Below are 19535 nucleotides of genomic sequence, written 5' to 3' on the forward strand. Positions count from 1 at the left end.
TGGACATTTACGGGAAGTCAGGTTAGCTCAAGTTTATTGAGAGGTATTAGAAAGGGAACTGTCCTGCTGTTTTACTCTTGTCCTCCAAGATGGAGGAGTTTCAATTTGCCTCTTTAAGGGATGAAGTGAGTTGTGACAGGGGGATTTCCTCACAGGGCCGGAGAGGCTGGGGAATCCCCCCGACTGGAGATCTTTAAAGACTGGAAATCGGTTGTATTTACTAAGCACTTACTAGGTGCAGAGCACTGTGCTAAGAGCTTGGGAGAGTACAAATCAATAGAATCGGTAGACGGGATCCCCGCCTACGAGGAGCCTCCAGGCTAAAGGAAAGGCAGCCCACTCCCCACCTGCTCGGCAGGGTGGGAGAGCCCCGGTGCTGGCCGTCCGGGAAGACCCCCACGGCACTTCTCCCCGGTGACTGGAGCCAAAGGCCAAGGACGGTTTCCTCTTCCCGGCCCCCACCACAGTCGTCGGAGGGGATCGACCTCTGCCCCGGCTTTGGTACGAAGTGAAGTTGAAGCCGCTCGGCGTGACCTGTCGGTGGGTCCCCGGGGAAGGTTCCCCCAAGACAAACTGTAACCCCCACCCAATTCCCACCCGAGTCCACGGTCCCCGAGCGGCCGAGGCGGGCAGGACGCGGGGATTCCTTCTCGGGCCTCGTTGGCCCTTTCAGATGGCCGTGGCCTCACGCTAGCGTGAGCTGGCCTGCTCCGCCTGCAGGCTGGGGTTTGTGGCGTCTAAAGCGATCGTCGATCGGCGCTTGGTATTAAGCGCTTACTATGTGCAGAGCACTGAACTAAGCACCGGGAGAGTACAAAACAGTCGGTGAAGAGCGTAGAGCCATACTCAGAAGACATCTTTAACCTGACCCAAGAGGACGGCAGGGTGACGGGACAACGGGGTGGATTATTGGGAAATCTTGCCAGGGGCACGATCCAGCACGCCAAAGAATCAAATCCCTTAAGGGCCGGCTGGAACGTTGCCGGCTCAGGATACATACTCTTTTGGGTCCGGTTTCACTGGCGGGGAGCTTGATGCCATCCTAAAGAAAGGGAGCCGCCAGAACCCCGCAGCCAGCTCAGGGAAGGGAAATTTCGAGGCCGATCAGAGGGGAACGGAAATTGCACTCAGGCGAACGCGACAACGACGACGGCAGTGCCTCAGGCAACCGTCCAGTGCCTGATTTAAGCCAGCTGTCAGATACGTGGCTCTCCTTTCTCTTCTTCTTGGGACCCGGAAACTCGGAGAAAATCAATAAGCCCAAAACCGGTGACTGGAGCCAAGGAGAGCGGACGCTGCTTACCAGATCCTCGGCCATGGATTGAGCGCCGATGTCGATGGAGAGGCTGCTCAGCTGAGGGGGGTTCTGAAACTCGCGGTAGAAAGTTCCTAGGTCCATTGGGAGAATGTCATCTTTCGAAAACGCCGGCTTCTTCACAGATGAGAGGGAGAGAGAGAGAGAGAGCAAGAGTGAGGTTAGTTCCGTACCCAGGTACAGGGAGGCTACAGGAAGGGTGCCTACAGATAAACGGAGGAGTCTTAGAGGAAAGGTTTGTCCCACCCCCGCTCCAAGCCGAGCCTCCTCTTTCTGGTTTCCCAACTTTACAGAAATCCACTCTCCTGTACTCCACTTTCACCTGCCCTGTTGCCTCCGCTTCCTTCAGACGTCCTTCTCCTCTGGCCAGAAGAGAGCGACACACTGGCAGTAGTGCCCAGCCTGGTTAACCGCGCTGACGGAGGGTTCTGCGCTGTGGATCACCTTCACCTTAAAGCCACAGCTCGACATTAACGGGCTAGCCATCACGGCAGATCTCCCCGCCCCAAATTAGCCTCACTGGCCCCAGATTCCATCTCCTCCTCCGTCCAAACGAGCCTCTGGGATGCTTCGGTGTCTCTCCAGACAGCCTAACCCGCCCAGCACCGCTCTGGGCCCCGTGTCGACGTCGCCCCGGGGGCAGCGGCGGGGAGGAAGGAAGGTCAACTTTTCCGACACGGCCCCGTCCCGTTTCATCACGCGTGTAAATGACCTAAAGCCCCAAGGTGGGCACTCTGAGGGGAGACAGACTGGGGAAGGGTGGGGGAGGTGAACTTACAAAATCGACCATGACGAAGTCGTCGTGAGCGTTGCCGTTGCTCCCGCCGCTGGAGCCCTCCGAGTGCAAGCTGCCCTGGAGAGGAGAGTCTGTGCCTGGGGAATCGGGAGGGTTCACCTGCCCGAGAGACCACAGTGTGGAGGGAGGGGGTCGGGTCCCTTCCCTCTTCCGGGCCCCCCCGGGTCCAGACTAACTTTAGCATTTGGGGAGGGGAAGGGGACGGTCCCGTGAGGTCTAGGATGGGAGCGGGCAAGGACAGAAGGGGAGTATCCAGAGCGGGAAGGCCCAGGGATGCTTCTCTGAAGCACGGGGGAAGAGCTCGGGGTGGGCTAAGCCTTCTCTCCACCCCAAGGGAAATTCTTTTTATCAGCTTGGGCTCACCATGGGGTCAGTGTCCTCCAACTCCAAGCTCTTCGGCGCAAACATGGCGAATGGGATATCCAAACTGGCCACGGTCACCTGGGGGGGAAAAAAGCCAAGGCTGCAAGGGTCAGCTGCTACTGAGGACTCTGCCGGGTCTCCTTCGACGGGCAAGCCAGCAGATCGTAATAATAGTAATTACGATACTGTTAAGAGCTTACTAGGTGCCAAGCACTCTTCTAAGCACTGGGGTAGATACAAGACATTCAGGTTGGACACAGTCCCTCTCCCACATAGGCCTCACAGTCAAAGTAGAGGGAGTAAGATTTGATCTCCATTTTACGGTTGCGGAAACTAAGGCACGGAGAAGTCAAGTGACTTGCCCAGGGTCACACTGTAGACTAGAACCCTGGTCCCCTAACTCCCAATCCCAGTGTCTTTCCATTAGGCCACACAGCTTTCCCCAAATGCCACCTCATTAGGAACTGGTCAGAAGTCCGGGGCTGCCCCTATTTGCCAAAGGTTGAGCCACTCTCGGAGAGAAGCGGCCCATCAAGAAAAGCTCCCTTTTGAACATCGGGGTCTGGTCTCGGGGGTCTCAACTGCGTCTTCAGGTGGACGCGTGTACAGTCAACTCTGCCTCGACTGTGACACTCATTTAGAACTCAGTGGCCCTCGCTGGCTGAGCTGCAAGACCTTTCTGACAGACAGCATCACCCATCTGGTTCCTCTCCTCTTTGAACTGATAATAACTGAAGAATTTGCTAAGTGCCAAGCACTGTGGTAGAGACAATACGGTCATATCGGACACAGTCCCCACCCCACCGTAGGCACATATGGATTCAGAGGGAGCCAGAAAGACCATCTTTAGCCACCCGGAGCCCCCGAACCCTCCCAGAGAGCACGGAGGGAGGAATCACCTGGTTGATGGGTTTGTTGACGAAAGCCCCCACTTTCCGGACAAAGATGGCCTCCAGGACATCATGGGGGGAGGCCCGGCCTTCGCTGCTGTTCGAGACGGTTTCTGTGTCCTCGCTGGGAAAGGCAGGCAGGAAGGCAGCGTCAGGAGCTCAACTTCAGTCAACAGCACAACCCCACTCCCGTCGAATGGCTCTTTTTAACTTAGCAGAAGGTCTCTGAGGGGCACTAGGGCTAACTGAGCAGGCGCTGGGTGCAGGAGCTCTGTACTAGACACTTGGGAGAGTACAATAGTTAGATGTGCTTCCTAGCCTCAAGGAGCGTACGGTCCAGCAGCGGGTATGTACTCAACACATGGCTGCTTGGCTCTTCGACCAAGGCCGATTCCTGGTCCCCGAAAAGCAGAAGGCAGGGATGGAACCCAGCTGGCGAGGGCCCGGCCCTGGGAGCCAAGAACTCACCTGCTGGAAGGAGTGACCGCAGCGTAGTGGGCACCGTCTGAGGGGGTGCAGGTTGTCATCCGCTCCTGGTCAGCCTGGGCACCATGGGCAGGCTGGCTGGGGGCCGGGGGCACCCCGCCGTCCTTTCCGGGGACCACCAACTCCAGTGAGGAAGAGAGAAAGACCGGGTTAGCAGGGGGTGGAATATCAGGCCACAGAGCCACTTCCTACCAGCGTCAGCAGCCCGGGGCCACGACCGGCCAGCCAAGCTTCATCCAGTCTCTGGCCCGGCGGGAGAAGGCCAAGTCCCCGAGTGAGAGCCGAGAGGGGAAAACCTGCTTACCAAGTCTTTCTTTCTAAGCACCTGTGACCCAGATCTTCATCAGAGAGCTCAAAGCACTCCAGCAGGACATTTCTCAGCTCCCCTGGCCGGTTTTGGCTACAGGTTTGGGTCTTCCACACTTCACAAACACCGGGAACCCTGAATTTACGTGACGAGTCTTCCAGTCTCCCCACGCAGCCCCCTCCCCTGCCTGCCGAGAGTCGGCAGCCACCGACGCCCCAGGGACAACCTGATTCCCCTATGTCTACCCCAGCGCTTAGAACAGTGTTTGGCACATAGTAAGCGCTTAACAAATACCAACATTATTATTATTATTAGGGCTCCTTCCCATCTTTAGGAATACCTGGTGAGGATGTGCAGCATTCAGACCAGCAGCAAATACTAGAGGATAAGCCAGATCAGCCGATCCAACTCCCAGAGCAGCAGGCTGATAGGAAAGGCGAGAGCTTGAGAGCTAAGGAGAAGGAGAGAAAAGACAGAAGAGTAGAAAGAGGAGAGGAAATGAGGGAAAGGCTAAAGTGTGACTGATGAACGAGCAGAATCACTGGAAAAGGTAAAAACCAGAGAAGGTCCCACTCCGGGCCTCAGGGAGATCCAGGCAAATGAGAAGGAGTTTGAGACTTGGCTACTTCACTGGGCTACCCCTGAAACGGGAGAGTCGGGTCAGGGTTTTGGAGAGGATCTCGACTTCCTTCCCAGGGCCTGGAGGAAATGCCCGGCTTTCTCTGCCCACCAGGAGCTCAGCTGGCTGCTTCTATCTCAGGCCCCTGGCGATCTGTGGGAACTCTGGGCTTGGGTCTGGATGTACCACAGAGCAAAAATAAACCAGGGTTTTTTAAAGTCACTCTGTTTTTTCGATTGTCCTTGTGGTCCCGTTGGAGAAGATGGGCTTTGATTTCAGCCTCGCCTTTGATGACTCATGGGCCCCAGAGGACTTTGATTTCGATTAAAAAAGAAAGAACGGAGCTCTGAACGTTTATTTGGAAACGAGATATAAATAGCCGTGTTCTTTTCACATCGATGGAAAGAGGAGGAGCAAAAGAAAGGTCTTATTTTGGGTCCCAGCGCTTCCTGGACAGAGTCACTTTGGGTCCAGAGCCCCCAGCCCAGAATCCCCAGGAAGTGCCCTCTGGGAAGTGCTCCTTTTACTGACAGCAACTTGTACCTCTGGGGCATCTTTTTTTTGTTTCAAGGGGCTTTGTGGCCACCCCCTCTCTTCCCACTTTGAACTCACTTGGTGTGAAAAGGCCAATCCAGCCATGGGGACCCTCAATGTGTCCGTCACCAGAGGAGAAGGGGTCTGAAAGTGTGCCTGGGTGACAGTAAACACACACTGTACACACAGACCCAGACACACACACACACACACAAAAGAAAGGACGAAAAAAAAAGGGAAGAAAACAAGAAAGGGGGCTTGAGAAGAGTAAAAACCCAGAAAAGCTGAGCCTGGGGGGAGGGGAGTTTGCAGCTCAAGCAGTCAAGGTGGCAGAAAGGCAATTAAGACGGTAAGGGGAGAGAGAGGGAGGGGGAGGCCGTGTTGGCTGGCCTCTCTGGAAAAGAACGGTGCCAAAGAAAACCCTCCTTTTTCCAACCGAGAGTGGTGTGCGGCATTACTGCCTCCTTGGGAATCGGAGGGGGGGAAAAAAATCAATCTGACCCCAAACAGGAAATTGGAAGCCTCGACTTTGTGTTTCCCAGAAAAATCAAAAGCGGAGATGGGGGAACGGAGCCTAGCTTTGATCTGAGGGGACCTAAAGGGTGGTGAGAACTAGGACAGGAGTGAATGGTGGGCCCTGACAAGATACAGGGCTGCGGGGGTGAAAGCCAAATCCCTACAACTGCCTTTATCTGAAAGCTGGGCTCCGATGCACCAGGCTTGGAACAGCTCTGGCACAGCCCGCTTTACGGCGGCCTGTGCTCACCGGTGAAAACCTGATGGGGGAGTTGAACAGATTTCGAAGGTAGCCCGCAGCTACGGTCACCTAGAAAAAGAGCAATCTGGTATTTGCTCAGCGCTTACCAGATGCCCAACACCGTGCTCAGCGCTGGGGCAGACACGATACAATCGGATCAGATCCAGTCCCACATGGGGTAGGGGATGTATCTATCAACTCTGGTCACACTATACTCTCCCAAGCGCTTAGACAGTGCTCTGCACATTAAGCTCTCAAAAAATAGCTCCGATTCACTGATCGACTAATGGGGCTCACAGTCTGAGGGTCGGGGGGGGGGGGGGGGGGACGACACAATTCTTTACAAATTTTACAAATGAGGAAACCGACACCCAGAGAAGTTAAGCATTCTCAGGGTCTGGAGGTATGAGGGAGAATCGATCCATCTTGAGGGTTTTGAAACCTCTATAGTTTTGGAGCAAATCCCTACGAACGCCCAGAGGGACAGAGACCGTGTCCAATTCCTGAGTATTACTTCCCCAGTGTTTAATAATAATGATGGTATTTGTTAAGCGCTTACTATGTGCCGAGCACTGTTCTAAGCACTGGGGTAGATACCAGGTAATCGGGTTGTCCCACGTGGGCCTCACAGTCTTAATCCCCCTTTTTACAGATGAGGCAACTGAGGCGCAGAGAAGTTAAGTGATTTGACCAAAGTCACCCAGCTCCTAAGTGGCGGAGCTGGGATTAGAACCCACGACCTAACAGCAGGGAGGCAACGTGGGGCCTAGTGGAAAGAGCAAGGGCCTGGGAGTCAGAGGACTTGGGTTCTAATCCCGGCTCCGTCCCCTGCCTGTTGGATGACCTCGGGCAAGTCACTTAACGTCTCTGGGTCTCAGTTTTCTCATCTGTAAAATGGGAATTCAACCCGACTTCTTCCTTCTTAGACTTTTGAGCCCCATAATAGGACAGGAACTGTGTCCGACCTGATTATCTCGTACCTACTCCAGGGCCTGACCCAAAGTAAGCATTCTACTATCTCTGCTCAATGAAATGACCATTTCAAAGTCCGTTTCACAGAGGGGAAAACAGAGGCAGGGCCTCTAAATCGCCTGCCCAAAGTCACAACAATGGCAGAGTGAGGGTTAAAACGGAGAATTCTCTCAGCTCTGTCGCCAGCGATTCCCCAAGTGCCTTTTTGGTCAGAACAGGTCTGTCTGCCCTCGTCCTGCTTACCGAACTGTTCATGTCAAGACACCCAGGTCACAGGCCTTTATCCCAGTCAACAGAGGAGCTGGAAGAGTAAGCCCCTGGCAAAACGGTATTTGAGCTGCAGCTGAAGTCCCTCCGGTACTCACGAGAGCAAAGGTCCGGAAAGCTGCCGATCGCCCAGTAGCTGCTCATGTTGTTTTGGTGCCAGGGGAACCTTAGCATTGGATGCTGAGCTCAGAGGCTCCGCACAGCAGTGGATCGGGTGGCCCCGGGCAGGCCACGCTCACTGTGTCAGAGGAAAGCTGGCTCTAGTCACCTGGCATCTGGGGCAATTGAGTCATCCTGAGAACGGCCAGAACGGGGACCAGGGTGCGGCCCAGCCATGGTCACAACAGCCACCCCTTAAGGGACATCTCTTCTGCTCCTGGGGGAATGTGGGCTACCGAAAGTGCGGTGGGCGAGAGAGGAGCCCAGCACTCTTCCATCTCAGGTGCTATCTCTCAGGTGGGAGAGCCTGGGAAGGAGGCGGCAACCACAAGAGGGAGGGAGGCAATGGGCAACGGTCTCTTGCAACTGGTGTAGGCTTTGCCACCCGGTTGGGCAGTGGGAAAAAAAAAACAGGAGGGGAAGAGGGAGGTGAGGGTGCGGAGCTGGATCACAGCTGCCAAAAAGCTATCATCTCTATTGGTACGTTCTGGGGAAATGCGGACAATCCTTAGTTTAACCGACAACTTCTTGGGGCAGATTTTTATGGTCCCAAGTTGAGAGAGCACCAGACATTTGATTCAGTGCAGTCAGGTTTTCTTTTCCCCACTGGGGCCCGTTAAGTATTTTATATCATCTTTACCAGAAAAGGTCCCCAGACAAAAGGAGCCTAGGCTCCTTTCAAACAGTGTGCCCCCAAAGTGTGGAGGAGCCTCTTAATCTTCAACCCATTAAGGCTTAATAAAAAGAACGATGCTCTGCCGAAGCTTCACCGTAACGTCCACAGCTCAGATGGGTAATATCCAATTCCTCCGGCCTTGAAAACTGCCCAGGTCCACTATGTGCCGGAATTACCCAGAGTTTGAGCCAAGAATGCCAGGGAGTCAAGGAGTCAGACTCACAATTCACTGGCCATTTCTGGCCTGAGGAAAAATGTCTTAACTTCTAAGAGTCTGGCCCGGCTCCTCTGAAGGAGAAATGGGCCCCGTGGACCAGAAGTAAGCCCCGTGTCTCAGTCTGCGCCTGAAAGACTGCCAATTTTGGACACATCTGATTGGAATTCTCAGCCCACGGATGTTCAGAGTCCCTTCCCTCCTTCCCCGCCTCACCACGGCTCCTCAGCTCTGAGCACCCTGTGGCCCACCAGCATTTCCTAAGAAGGAACTTGATCCGCCCACCCCGACATCCAGGTCAGAACATGCTGAAGAGTGCGAGTGATTGAAACTTGGTAGGGATGTTTGGGAGGGAAGAGTCTGGAGGGAAAGCAGGAGTCGTCGGGAATTATTCTGGGAGGGAAGGTGAAGGGAAAAGAAGGACAAATGCCGGAACCTAGAGATACTACAGAGGTAAAACCGGCCCTCGACGAGTAGGAAACTGAAAATGGGCTCGGCACTTTAGAGTCAGATCATAAAAGTGGGTCCTTGGAAGGAACCATTTGGGAACCACTAGTCTAGTCCACGAGATTACCGAAACTCTTCGCTTCCGAGTGGATGGAATACAGGAAGAGAGGCTTCATTTGATTCTGCTTGAAGACGGTTAACAATGTTCAGAGGGGTGCGAAGAGAGGTTCAGGCTTTTACACCTCACCTTGCCCCTGGTCCCCACCCACCCATTAGAGTCCTGTCCAAGGCCCAGCAAGGCTACAGGGCCTATGGAACCAGAGGTCCCGGGATGAGTCAGCTCAGGCAGGTCAGTCAGACCCCATCCAGCTGGCTGGAGAGGCTCTCCTGGTTCCGTCACTGTTTACGTGGTATCCCAGGGCGGTGGTTTGGGAGCCAAACCGAAAGGCCCAGATTTTGCTTTTCGGGAATGATGTGGCCCACGCAAGACTGCTCTCTTGCCCAGTCTGTCTGCAGCATCCCCCCAAAACGGTGTCCCAGCCAGCCCTGGGGATAAGCACAGGGTTTCTGGATTATGCTGGGTTCTTTATCACACACACCCCCCCCCAAGCATGGCTACAAATTTATCCAAACCAATCACTGCTCACGAGGGCTGCAACAGAGGTTTTCTGGGGAAAAACACCAGCATTTGAGCTGGGAGGATTCTCGGCCCCGAAAGGGGTACATATATATACATATATATATGTATATATACATATAAAAGATTACATCGTAAGCCTGTGAACACCCAATATTTTCCCATTTGGGGACTGGCCACAGGTTGGAAATCGTAGTCCCTCCTGCAGGGCAAGAAGCAAGATTGTTTGGCTTGTCTTTTTTTTTTCTGGTGACAGGAGTGATCACTTTTTAGGACCAGTCACAGGTATTTGCTCAGCCATTCTGCAGTCCCTTCAGAGGCCCCAGGTCCCGTGTCTTCCTACCTGGGATGGAGGGGAGGTGGAAAAAGAGGTGGTGCACACTTCTTGAGAATCTTCCACAGAGGGGTACGTTACTCCAGTGTCCTCACCAGCCGCCCTACAGGTGGGAAAAGAGAAGTAAACTTCAAAACAGCTCAACCTCAGGAAGGTGGGTGGGGTGGAACGGGAAGTGAAAAGCCATGGCTGCGTTAGCCAAAGAGAGGGGGAGGGATCTGAGCTGAGATGGAAAGAGATACCCACACAAGGCTGGGGATGTCCCTGCTAGAGTTAGTAGTCTATCAAGAGACGCCAAGTTAAGATTTCGGGGGGGGGGTGGGGGCGGAGTAGTGGTCCAGAGGTGTGTCCCCGGCTTTCTTCTGAACCAACTTCTCATCTATCCTTTCCAGTCTCATTCATTCATTCAATAGTATTTATTGAGCGCTTACTATGTGCAGAGCGCGGTACTAAGCGCTTGGAATGTACAAATCGGCAACAGATAGGCAGTCCCTGCCCTCTGAAGGGCTTACAGTCTAATCGGGGGAGACAGGCAGACAAGAATGGCAATAAATAGAGTCAAGGGGAAGAACATCTCCAAATGTCTTGGTCTCTGTGAGGAACTCTCACTGCAACTATTCCTAGAATCTGAACTCTGCACCTCCCTGGTGCAGCCCCTACGTCAAGTTCGAGAGAAACTTGTGTTTCCTAGGTTCGGCTTGTTTGCGAAGCAGGACCCATTTTAACCCAACGAGAGTCCCAAGGAGCACCACCGGACTGCCGACCCCCAGAGTAACTTGTCTTACGCTGTCTAGTCATCTCTGACCTGTAGAGACTCCACGGTCGCATCTCTCCCCGAATGCCCCACCTCCATCGGCAATCATTCCGGTTGTATATCCATAGTATTTTCTTGGTAAAAATACGGAAGTGGTTTACCACTGCCTTCTTCCATGCAGTAAATCTGAGTCCTCACCCTCAACTCTCTCACGCCGCTGCTGCCCGGCACAGGTGAGTTTTGCCTTGTACTTGACTGCCTTCCACTCGCTAGCCACTGGCCAAGCTAGGAATGGAATGGGTAGGCCTCTGCTTGACTTTCCCTCCTGTAGCCGAGACTGGTGGAGTACTGGAAACTCTAGAGGTGCCATCCTGAGAGGGGACCAGAGTAACTTGCTATTATGCAAACCACAGCATAAGAGCATGGTTACTCCCAAAGAACTCTGTGCCCATCTAGCTTAACACATTCCAGGATAATGGATGGCGGCTTTGCCGGCTCCTCTACTTCTCTTCTGATGGCCCGTCACCAAACGGTCCCCGCAGTTCATGCCGGGGGTGGATGGGGAGGAGTCCTTCCGGCCCAAGCCACCAGATGGATGCTACCGCCTAGCTGCCGTCTGAGATGACACCCCGCACTTTTCCTCACCTGTAGTTGCAAGGATGCATGGGCGGGGAGCCGGGATAGGGGTGGTCCACAAAGTGATCAATGATAATCCCCATGATAGGTGGGGTCCTCTCAAACTGCCTGCAACGCAATAAGCAAATTGTATTATTCATGAGACCGTCTGCTAAGACCCACCTGCCGATCCCTGACAGCCCCTCACCCGATACCTGCCGGGGATGGGGGAGCCCCGGGAGGGGACGGCACCGGGGAGCCCTAAACCCCTCCACTCCACAAGGAAAAATCCAGTGACTTGGGGTTCAGCTCAACTAGCTCCGGATCATCAAGATCTCCCCTCCGGGCTCTCTTTTTCTCATTCCAAAATGCATGTGGTAGTCAGGATGTTTACTGGAGGAACGGCACGGTTGGAAACTAGGTTCAATTTCTGGGGTTCGGGGAAAGGGTGTGGTGGGAGGGCAGTGTCCAGTGGTGTTTGCTTGAAAGAGTCCTTTTGAGCTACCAGCCGACCTCCTCACCTGGTGGACATGAAAGCCAGGTTAATTCTATAGGCACAAGACAGAGTGATGGTCCCCACGGGAGTGCCCACCGTCCCAACACGAACTGTCTGGAAGCCTGGAACAACAGAAAAGATGATATCCTCTTCCTTCCAAAAAAAAAAAAAAAAGCAGCCAAAATTTCTTTCATTCCTTGTCCATCGTAACTTTTGATGACGACTCACTATCCTTATAACATCCACTGAGCTTAGGACCCGGAAGCCCAGGAAAAAAGACCTACGTAGACAGCGTCGTTTTCTTTGGAACTAGGACTTAAAAGGGTTGAAGTCTGGGCAAAGGGAACAGTACACCCTTGACTTCAAAGTGGAATGATAAGATTTGAGTCAGGAAACTCAGCATCAGAACTAGTTCCTAAAAGGGAATTGCTGCACAAATGTTAGCTCATCCCTAGACTATACTTTTACATAAACACACATATACATATATATAGAGAGAGAGAGAAGAGTGAGAGAGAAAAAGAAAGAGACAAAGAAAGAAGCAGTTTGGCCTAGTGGGAATCTTGACAAGTGACGTTATGCCTCAGTTACTTCACCTGTAAAATGGGAATTAAGACTGTGAGTAGTATGTGGGGCAGGGACTGTGTCCATCCCGATTATGTTGTATCTAGACATGGGGTAGATACAGTGCCTGGCACAAAGTAAGCATTTAATACCAGAAAAAAATTACATTTAATACATACACACAGCTTGATGGTGTATTCATTAAGCAATTCCTGGGTGCAGAACACTGTACAAAGTGCTGGGGAAAAACATTCATGGTTGGGAATTAGACATGGTCCTTGGCCCTCAGGGGGATCACTGCAATCAATCCATCAGCGGTATTCACTGAGCGCTTACTGTGTGTCGAGCACTGTACCAGGCACTTGGGAGAGTTGGTAGAGAGTTGCTAGACAGGACCCCTGCTCCAAGGAGAGCTCAGTTTAGAGGGAGTGAGGGCTGCTGTTACCCAAAAATGTCCTCTAAAGAGTCAGTGCTGAGCACCCCCCCAGACGTACAGCTTTTCTGCCCTCAAAGTAGCCACAGAGTCATCTTAGAACCACCGGTGAACACTTGAAGACAAATGTCAGCGTCTCAAAGACAGGGATCGTGTCTTTCAATGTTACTGAACTGTCCCAAGCCCAGTAGGTGCCCCATAAACATCATCTGACATATCAAAACAGCAGATGTTTAAAGCACTTTCTGACACCACGCTGGGTGCCCTCCCTCTTCTGAGTGTATTCAGAACTTGGGATGGAAACCCACCAGGGAGTCCCCGGGCCCAAATGAGTATTATGCAGAGCGCGGCAAATGTTTGTTATTTTCAGTGGATACTTTTTACATCACGGCACCATACCTTCTCCCAGTCCACTCAGTTGCACTTCCCCGAAGTATATCCTGTGGGTGAGGGGAGGAAAAAGAGGCACGTCACATCTTTACTTTCCGTCCCTCATCAACGCTGACAGCCACTGGCCCCACCTATTATTCCAGACCTTTAGCTCCCTTCTGAAGCCCCTAGTGTCCCCATCAACCCTTCTCTTGCACTTTGGCAACCACTCCGTGATAAATCATAACTGTAGTCACCCCTTGCCTCTCCATCTATCTTCCAGGATCACATCTTCTCCCTCACCCTTCTCCAGCCACTTTCAGGAGATCTCCCACCCGTCTTCAAACATCTACCCCTCAACCTGTGTATCTGATCCCACTGCTTCTCACCTACAAACACTCGTCCCCACTCTTCTACTCTCCCTGGCAACCATCATCAACCACACCCTCTCTGAAGCCTCCTTCCCCTCTGGCTTCCAAGATCCTTATGCCTCCACTGTCCTAAAAAATGGCTCTCTGAAACCAAACGCACCCTCCGGCGATCGCTCCATTCCCTCCTCCCGTTGCTTCCACTTCCTCTCTTTCAACTTGCTCCTTACCGCACCCCTAGGATCTGAAAGTTGCCCTCTTCGCTCCACCAAAATTGCTCTCTCCCTGGTCATCGGTGACCTGCTCCTAACCAAATCTAACAGACCTCACTCTGCTGCGTGACTTTGGGCAAGCCACTTCCCTTCTCTGTGCCTCAGTTACCTCATCTGTAAAATGGGGACTAAGACTGTGAGCCCCATGTGGGACAACCTGATTACGTTGTATCTACCCCAGGGCTTAGAACGGTGTTCAGCACAGAGTAAGTGCTTAACAAATACCATAATTATTATTACCCTAATCCCCAACTTCTTGGCTGCTTTTGACCCCATGGACCACTCCTATCTCCTGACATGGTTCTTTCCTCTTAACTCTCTGGCCACTGCTTCTCGTTCTCTCTGCCTCCTACCTGCTTAATTGTAGGAGGCAGAGTCCTCATCTCTCTTCACTTACCTGGCAATTACATCCACCCTCTGGTTCGAATTACCATCCTTGTAACAGGTGACTTGCAAATTTACCTCACTCATCCTGACCTCTATCCTTCTCTGCAATCTTATGTTTCCTCCTACCTCCCACGTATCTCTACATGGATGGTCCACAGATCCCTCAAGATTAATATGCCTAAACCTGATCTCATCTTCTGCCCAAATCCTCTCCTCTACCTAACATTCCCATTACATTCCCAGACCAGACCACTATACTTTTGGTCTTTGAGGCCCACAACCATGGTTTTTCCCTTGATTCTTCCCTTACAAATCCCACACTCAATCCTTCACTTCCTTTACATCCAAATGACTACCTAATAGATTTAATTACCTGCCATTTACCGGCTAGACTTACTCTATCAGCTTCCTCGTAACCTCCTTGCCTTTCCTCTCTGTGGTCCATTTCACTCTACTGGCCGAATCATTTCTCCAAACCCGTGTTCTGCATACGTCTTCCTTCGCCTCAAAAACCTTCAATGGATGCCCACTCCTTCCTACAACACGAGCACCTGGCCGTTTGTTGCCTTACAGATGCTCAATTAGTCCTCTTCCTCTTACCTATCTACCCTCTTCTATCATTAAGTCCATTTGGTACCATTTTTCTCTAGATAACCTGCTGCTGTCTCCTTCTCGTTTCTCCTGCCATCGATCTTTGGCTCAAGTCCCTCCCCCTACCTAGAACTCCCTTCCATTTCAAATCTGAAAGATCACAGCTCTTCCTATCTTTAAAGTCCCTATGAAATCATAACTCATCCAGGAGACCTTTCCTGATTAATCTCTAATCACCCCAGCGTTCCCCAACTGCCACTTCAGTATTTCTGAACCATCTAAGTACTGATGTACTCACAACAGCTTGTAGCACTTAAGTAAAGGTCTGTCTTAATTACCCAAATTTGAACTAATGAATATATTCCCTTCTCCTTCTTCCACCTATTATTTTGGTGTTTGCTTTTCCTGTTGGACTGAACTCTCTCTTTGTGGGCAGGAATCATGTCTATTTAATCACCCAATCAGTGGTATTTATTGAGCATTTATTTTATACAAACTAATGTATAGAATCCCTTTACCTTCTACCTGTCTGTAAAGGATTTTAGTGCTTGCTTTCCCTGCTAGATTGAAATCTCCTTGACGGCAGGGATCATGTCTATTTAATCCATCGATCGATGGTATTAGATTCCTGGCCCGAAGAAACACTCTACTGTACTCTCTCAAGCACTTAGTACAGTAGGCTATCGATCGATACTATTAAGCTGTACTGTTCTATAATGGAGCAAAAGAGGGCCACCCATTTAAAGCCTTGCTTTCGGCTCACCGGAAGCATGGCTTAATGCCATCGGCTCATTTGTACAGCGAGGGCAAGTATAAAAATCGAGGGACTCAGACCGATGGGGAATGAGCCAGAACTTTCCATCCACATGCTGATGTTTTTTCATAAACTTCAACTTTCTCATGGGTGGTGAATGCCATGGTTGAAGCAGAATTGACTGCAGAACTTGGACTTCTTTCACATGTGTGCGTGTGTGGCGGGGGGGAACTACGACGTAAATCAGTAATCCCTATTTTTTCCCCCAGTGAGACCTGAGGTCTGTACTAACTGGATAGACAAACTTATTCCTAAAGTGATGCTTCATATAGTCACTCACTGAATACTAAAAACCCCATATCTTGTCCTTCTGGGCCACAGGAATGAGGCTTATTGACTGTCATGGACTCAGCGGAGGATGGGGCGGAGGAAAAGCTCAGTGACACAGAGAAACAGCCAGGAAGCGTATCGCGGAGATGACTGCGTCCAATACCAATTGTAGTTACCTGTAGAGAATGACATACTCGTGGCCCTGTTTCCTGGAAAGTCTATAGGCTGGTGTCACCCGGGTTATAGCCAGCAGAGATTTCAGCAACAGGGACAGCCTGTTGTACACGGTGTAGGAAACTTTGATCTCTTTGTCGCACCTGTGGGGTAAACAGAAGCCCTAAGCGGGTACTTACACATTAACTGGAAAACTGGAGGAGCAGGCGGCGGGGCCGACTCGCATTTGCTTTGGGAACAGGCCTAGTAATTAAGTAAACTGATAGGCAGCGACATTCACGGCCCCCACACCAAAAGAGAGCTTACTGAAGTTGCAGCTGAGGATATACTATCAGCTCTTGCCAGATGGTAAGGTTACCAAATACTGGGCCTAGATGACACCGGGTTCACTATTTAAACAGTTTCTGAACTCAGAAAGAGCTGCTTCTCAATCATTAGCGGGCAGCGCAAGCAGGCAAGACAGTCTACCGGGGTTCTGTACATTGCTCTTTCCTGACACTCAATATAGGCACCTTAGAACCAAGAGACCAGACTCAACACAAGATTTTTCCGAGCCTGAAGCAGTTCCTGCTAGAAACGCGGAGATGAAAACTGTATCGGCATTGCACGCCAAGTTCAACAGTCCAGTTCGGAGAACCGAATCCAACTTTAAATTGAACTGTGTTCTCCGGGAGAGGGGGAGGTACTGTTTGTACCCTGAGGGAATGTGGAGGGCAAAGGTCATTCACCTTAAAATGCCAGATTCCTGGAGAAAAAACGAAAACACCACCGCCTTCCGTATGGCAACTGGGAATTCTGATGCAGGATGTACTGTACTCTATATTCTGTACTTCTTTTTCCTTAAAATGTTTTCAAGAAGAAGAAAAGGGCAGGCAGAAGTCTGGCTCAGCCACCTTTATGAAACTCGCCTTACAAGGGCCTTCGAGGCAAGGCAAGTGAAAGACGTACTGAACTTCGGCCACACAAGAGCAAGTGGACGGAGGTCACGGTTCATACAGCGCCCCGGGGCTTTTAACAGGAGAACTATCTGTTCTCTGGGAAAACAAAACAGCCTCTTTTGTTTTCTCTTTCTCTTCCTTCCCTGAGTTCTGTCCAGTCCCTCTGGACCGGTACTCCCTATGAAGGTCACAGTTCCACCCAGGCAGGATGCCAGACACTTCGCACGCCGGAGCCAGGGCCTGTTGGTGCAAACCACTGGTCAAAATATCCCGCCTTTGATGGCCCGAGCCGGCGGCTCTTTCCGCAACTCCCTTCGCTCCTAGACCTGACTCTAGTACGCTCCCCCGCCCCCACCCAGCTCCCCGAGGACTCCCAGGAATTCTCCAGCCAGAACGCATACTTACTTTTCATTCATTTCTAGACACCAAATTTCTAGCTCCATGGAATCTCCCTGCAGAGAAGAGGTTGAGAACAACCGTCACTGCTCAAGGCACCTGCTTCCCAGGAGTGATATCTGTTAGATTTCCTTAGTCATAAGCACAGTGAGGTGAAGCATAAAGAACACACTGGAGAATGAGAGGGGCAGCCCTGGGGCCCTGCCTACACCAACCTGCCGATAGCATTTCAGGTGCTCTTCAGCTAACTTGCTTAGAGCCTTCACGGCAAAACGCAGAATAGACCCGAACCACTCGGTGGAGAGAAATAAGGCAAGGAAGCTCAAGGGCCAAATCTGGTAACCACATTTATTTCTCCGTGAGTGCTGAGGTCGTCTGCCAGCAAGTAAGGGGAGTGATGTGAACAGACAAGTCGCTCAGGAAAGGAGCTCTTTTCTCTCCCATCTGGGAGTGAGCTTGGCTCAGCTGAACTGGGAGAGTAGAGAGATATCGACGAAGTTGACATTCCCTTTCTTCTCGCTCGGCTCTACGTTTTAACCAGGGCTGTTTCCCAACGGGTGGCATCGTGACCACCTGCTGGGTACTCCCTTGGGTTTGCACCACCGACCGAGACAGAAATGATGCAGGGTGACCTCGAGACCCTCATCCGACGGGAGTTGAACTTTGGGCCCTTAAGGAAATGGCTCCACAGTCTGAAGTGGTTGGCTTACTGATTAACTGATTTCATCCTCCACCAAGGCAGAGGGGGAGGCTTTGTTTTGTTTAGGGATCCAAGAAGCAAGCCCGGAAAGCAAGCACTGACCACTCAAGTCTGGGAAGCAGTGTGGCCTAGGGGAGAGAGCAAAGGCCTGGGAGTCGGAGGTTCTAATCCCGGCTCTGCCGTGTACCTGCTGTACGTATCCTTGGGCAGGTCACTCTGCTTCTCTGTGCTTCGGTTCCCTCGTGTGTAAAACGGGGATTCAATACTTGTTCTCTCTTCTACTTAGACTGTGAGCCCCATGTGGGACCTGATTAACTGGCGCCTTCCCCAGCGCTTAGTACAGTGCTTGGCTTAACAAATGTCATTATTATGGTTATTATTACTATTACTACTACTAATAATAAATACAGCTCTTACCTCTGAAGTTTTGAGCGAGATCTCCACACACATTGACCTCCCGACGGCAGGCAGCTGCCCTGCCAATGCTTTCTTTGCTTCATGAGTGACCTCTGGTATATCCTTAATTGCTAAATTGAACTACATAAAAAGAGAGGGACTTTTTTTATTTCCTAAACTCTCATAAGGTTCTGGCCCTGGGGTGAAAGGGAACAAATACATCTGCAGGATTCTCGGGGCACAGAGCGGAAGCACGGATGTCGCTTTGATTGCTCTCCAAGAAAGGTCCGAAACACCACCAACACCGCTTCTCTTTAAATACCAGTCTGATCGACATCCGGTCCCGAACATTTAGTGGATCAGGACCAGATGTGATCTTTGGAGTCCTCACCAAAGACTCCTAAATAGGAAATGCCTTTCCAGCAACGGGAGATTATTCCTTTACAGTCTGAGCCCTCCGCTACTCCGGGTGGCCAGAAACCCAGAACTACTATCAGCGAGACTACAGCATATTTCCTTAGACCCTGGACCAATCTGAAGCAGGATTTGGGAAATTCTTAATTATTAGCACCTTAAAGAATGTTTTTTTCCCTCCTGGAACATTAAACCCCCTCAGTCCTCTCCCTGTACAATGTGTAGCATGGTGGAGAGCAGCACGGGTCTGGGAGTCAGAAGGTCATGGGTTCTAATCCTGCCTTCGCCACTTGTCTACTGTGTGGCTTTGGGCAAGTCACTTCACTTCTCTGGGCCTCAGTTAGCTCAGCTCTAAAGCAGGGATTGAGACTGTGTGCCCCACATGGGACAGGAACTGTGTCCAACCTAATTTGCTTGTATCCACCCCAGCGCTTAGTACAGTGGCCAGCACATAGTAAGCGCTTAACAAATACCACATTTAATATTATTATATAGACTTAAGTAAGGAATGAGCTTTACCCAGTCGGAGCCTGTTGGGGACGAGGACGAACGAGTACAGATTTTTTCTCCAAGCCGAGCCTGAACGATGACTTGGACAGTCTGCAAAAGAAACCCAGAGATGTTTGTTTCCACCTTTAAGTGGGCTTCTAAACCAGGGCAGGACCAGCCAAACCCTGATGAAACCTGATTATATCCCGGGAAAAGGATGACTAGAGAGCAGAGGGCTCAAAGGCCGGGGGAAAAGTCAGTCAGTCAGTCAGTCGTACTTATTGAGTGCCTGCTGTGTGCAGAGCATGGTGCGAAACGCTCG

General features: G+C 51.4%; 1 protein-coding gene across 10 annotated transcripts in view; it reads right to left on the bottom strand.

Moving 5' to 3' along the window:
* Positions 1 to 19535, bottom strand: part of ATG13 (autophagy related 13) — a 38868-nt gene that overhangs the window by 3119 nt on the left and 16214 nt on the right. For 4 of the 10 annotated variants that reach the window (XM_029060426.1, XM_029060423.1, XM_029060425.1 and 1 more), the window contains 15 exons: positions 19244 to 19324; positions 18332 to 18451; positions 17224 to 17270; positions 15883 to 16023; positions 13035 to 13075; positions 11664 to 11760; positions 11173 to 11271; positions 9783 to 9876; positions 5389 to 5487; positions 4498 to 4608; positions 3833 to 3972; positions 3374 to 3488; positions 2475 to 2552; positions 2094 to 2210; positions 1304 to 1432 (listed from right to left, as the gene is read on the bottom strand). In XM_029060426.1, the coding sequence (XP_028916259.1) occupies positions 1304 to 1432; positions 2094 to 2210; positions 2475 to 2552; positions 3374 to 3488; positions 3833 to 3972; positions 4498 to 4608; positions 5389 to 5487; positions 9783 to 9876; positions 11173 to 11271; positions 11664 to 11760; positions 13035 to 13075; positions 15883 to 16023; positions 17224 to 17270; positions 18332 to 18451; positions 19244 to 19324 (1509 nt within the window). The remainder of the gene's footprint in view (positions 1 to 1303; positions 1433 to 2093; positions 2211 to 2474; positions 2553 to 3373; positions 3489 to 3832; positions 3973 to 4497; positions 4609 to 5388; positions 5488 to 9782; positions 9877 to 11172; positions 11272 to 11663; positions 11761 to 13034; positions 13076 to 15882; positions 16024 to 17223; positions 17271 to 18331; positions 18452 to 19243; positions 19325 to 19535) is intronic. The other 6 variants (XM_029060428.2, XM_029060427.2, XM_029060430.1 and 3 more) reach the window with 6 other exon arrangements.

This window comes from Ornithorhynchus anatinus, chromosome 3 (assembly GCF_004115215.2).
Source record: "Ornithorhynchus anatinus isolate Pmale09 chromosome 3, mOrnAna1.pri.v4, whole genome shotgun sequence".
NCBI lineage: Eukaryota > Metazoa > Chordata > Mammalia > Monotremata > Ornithorhynchidae > Ornithorhynchus > Ornithorhynchus anatinus.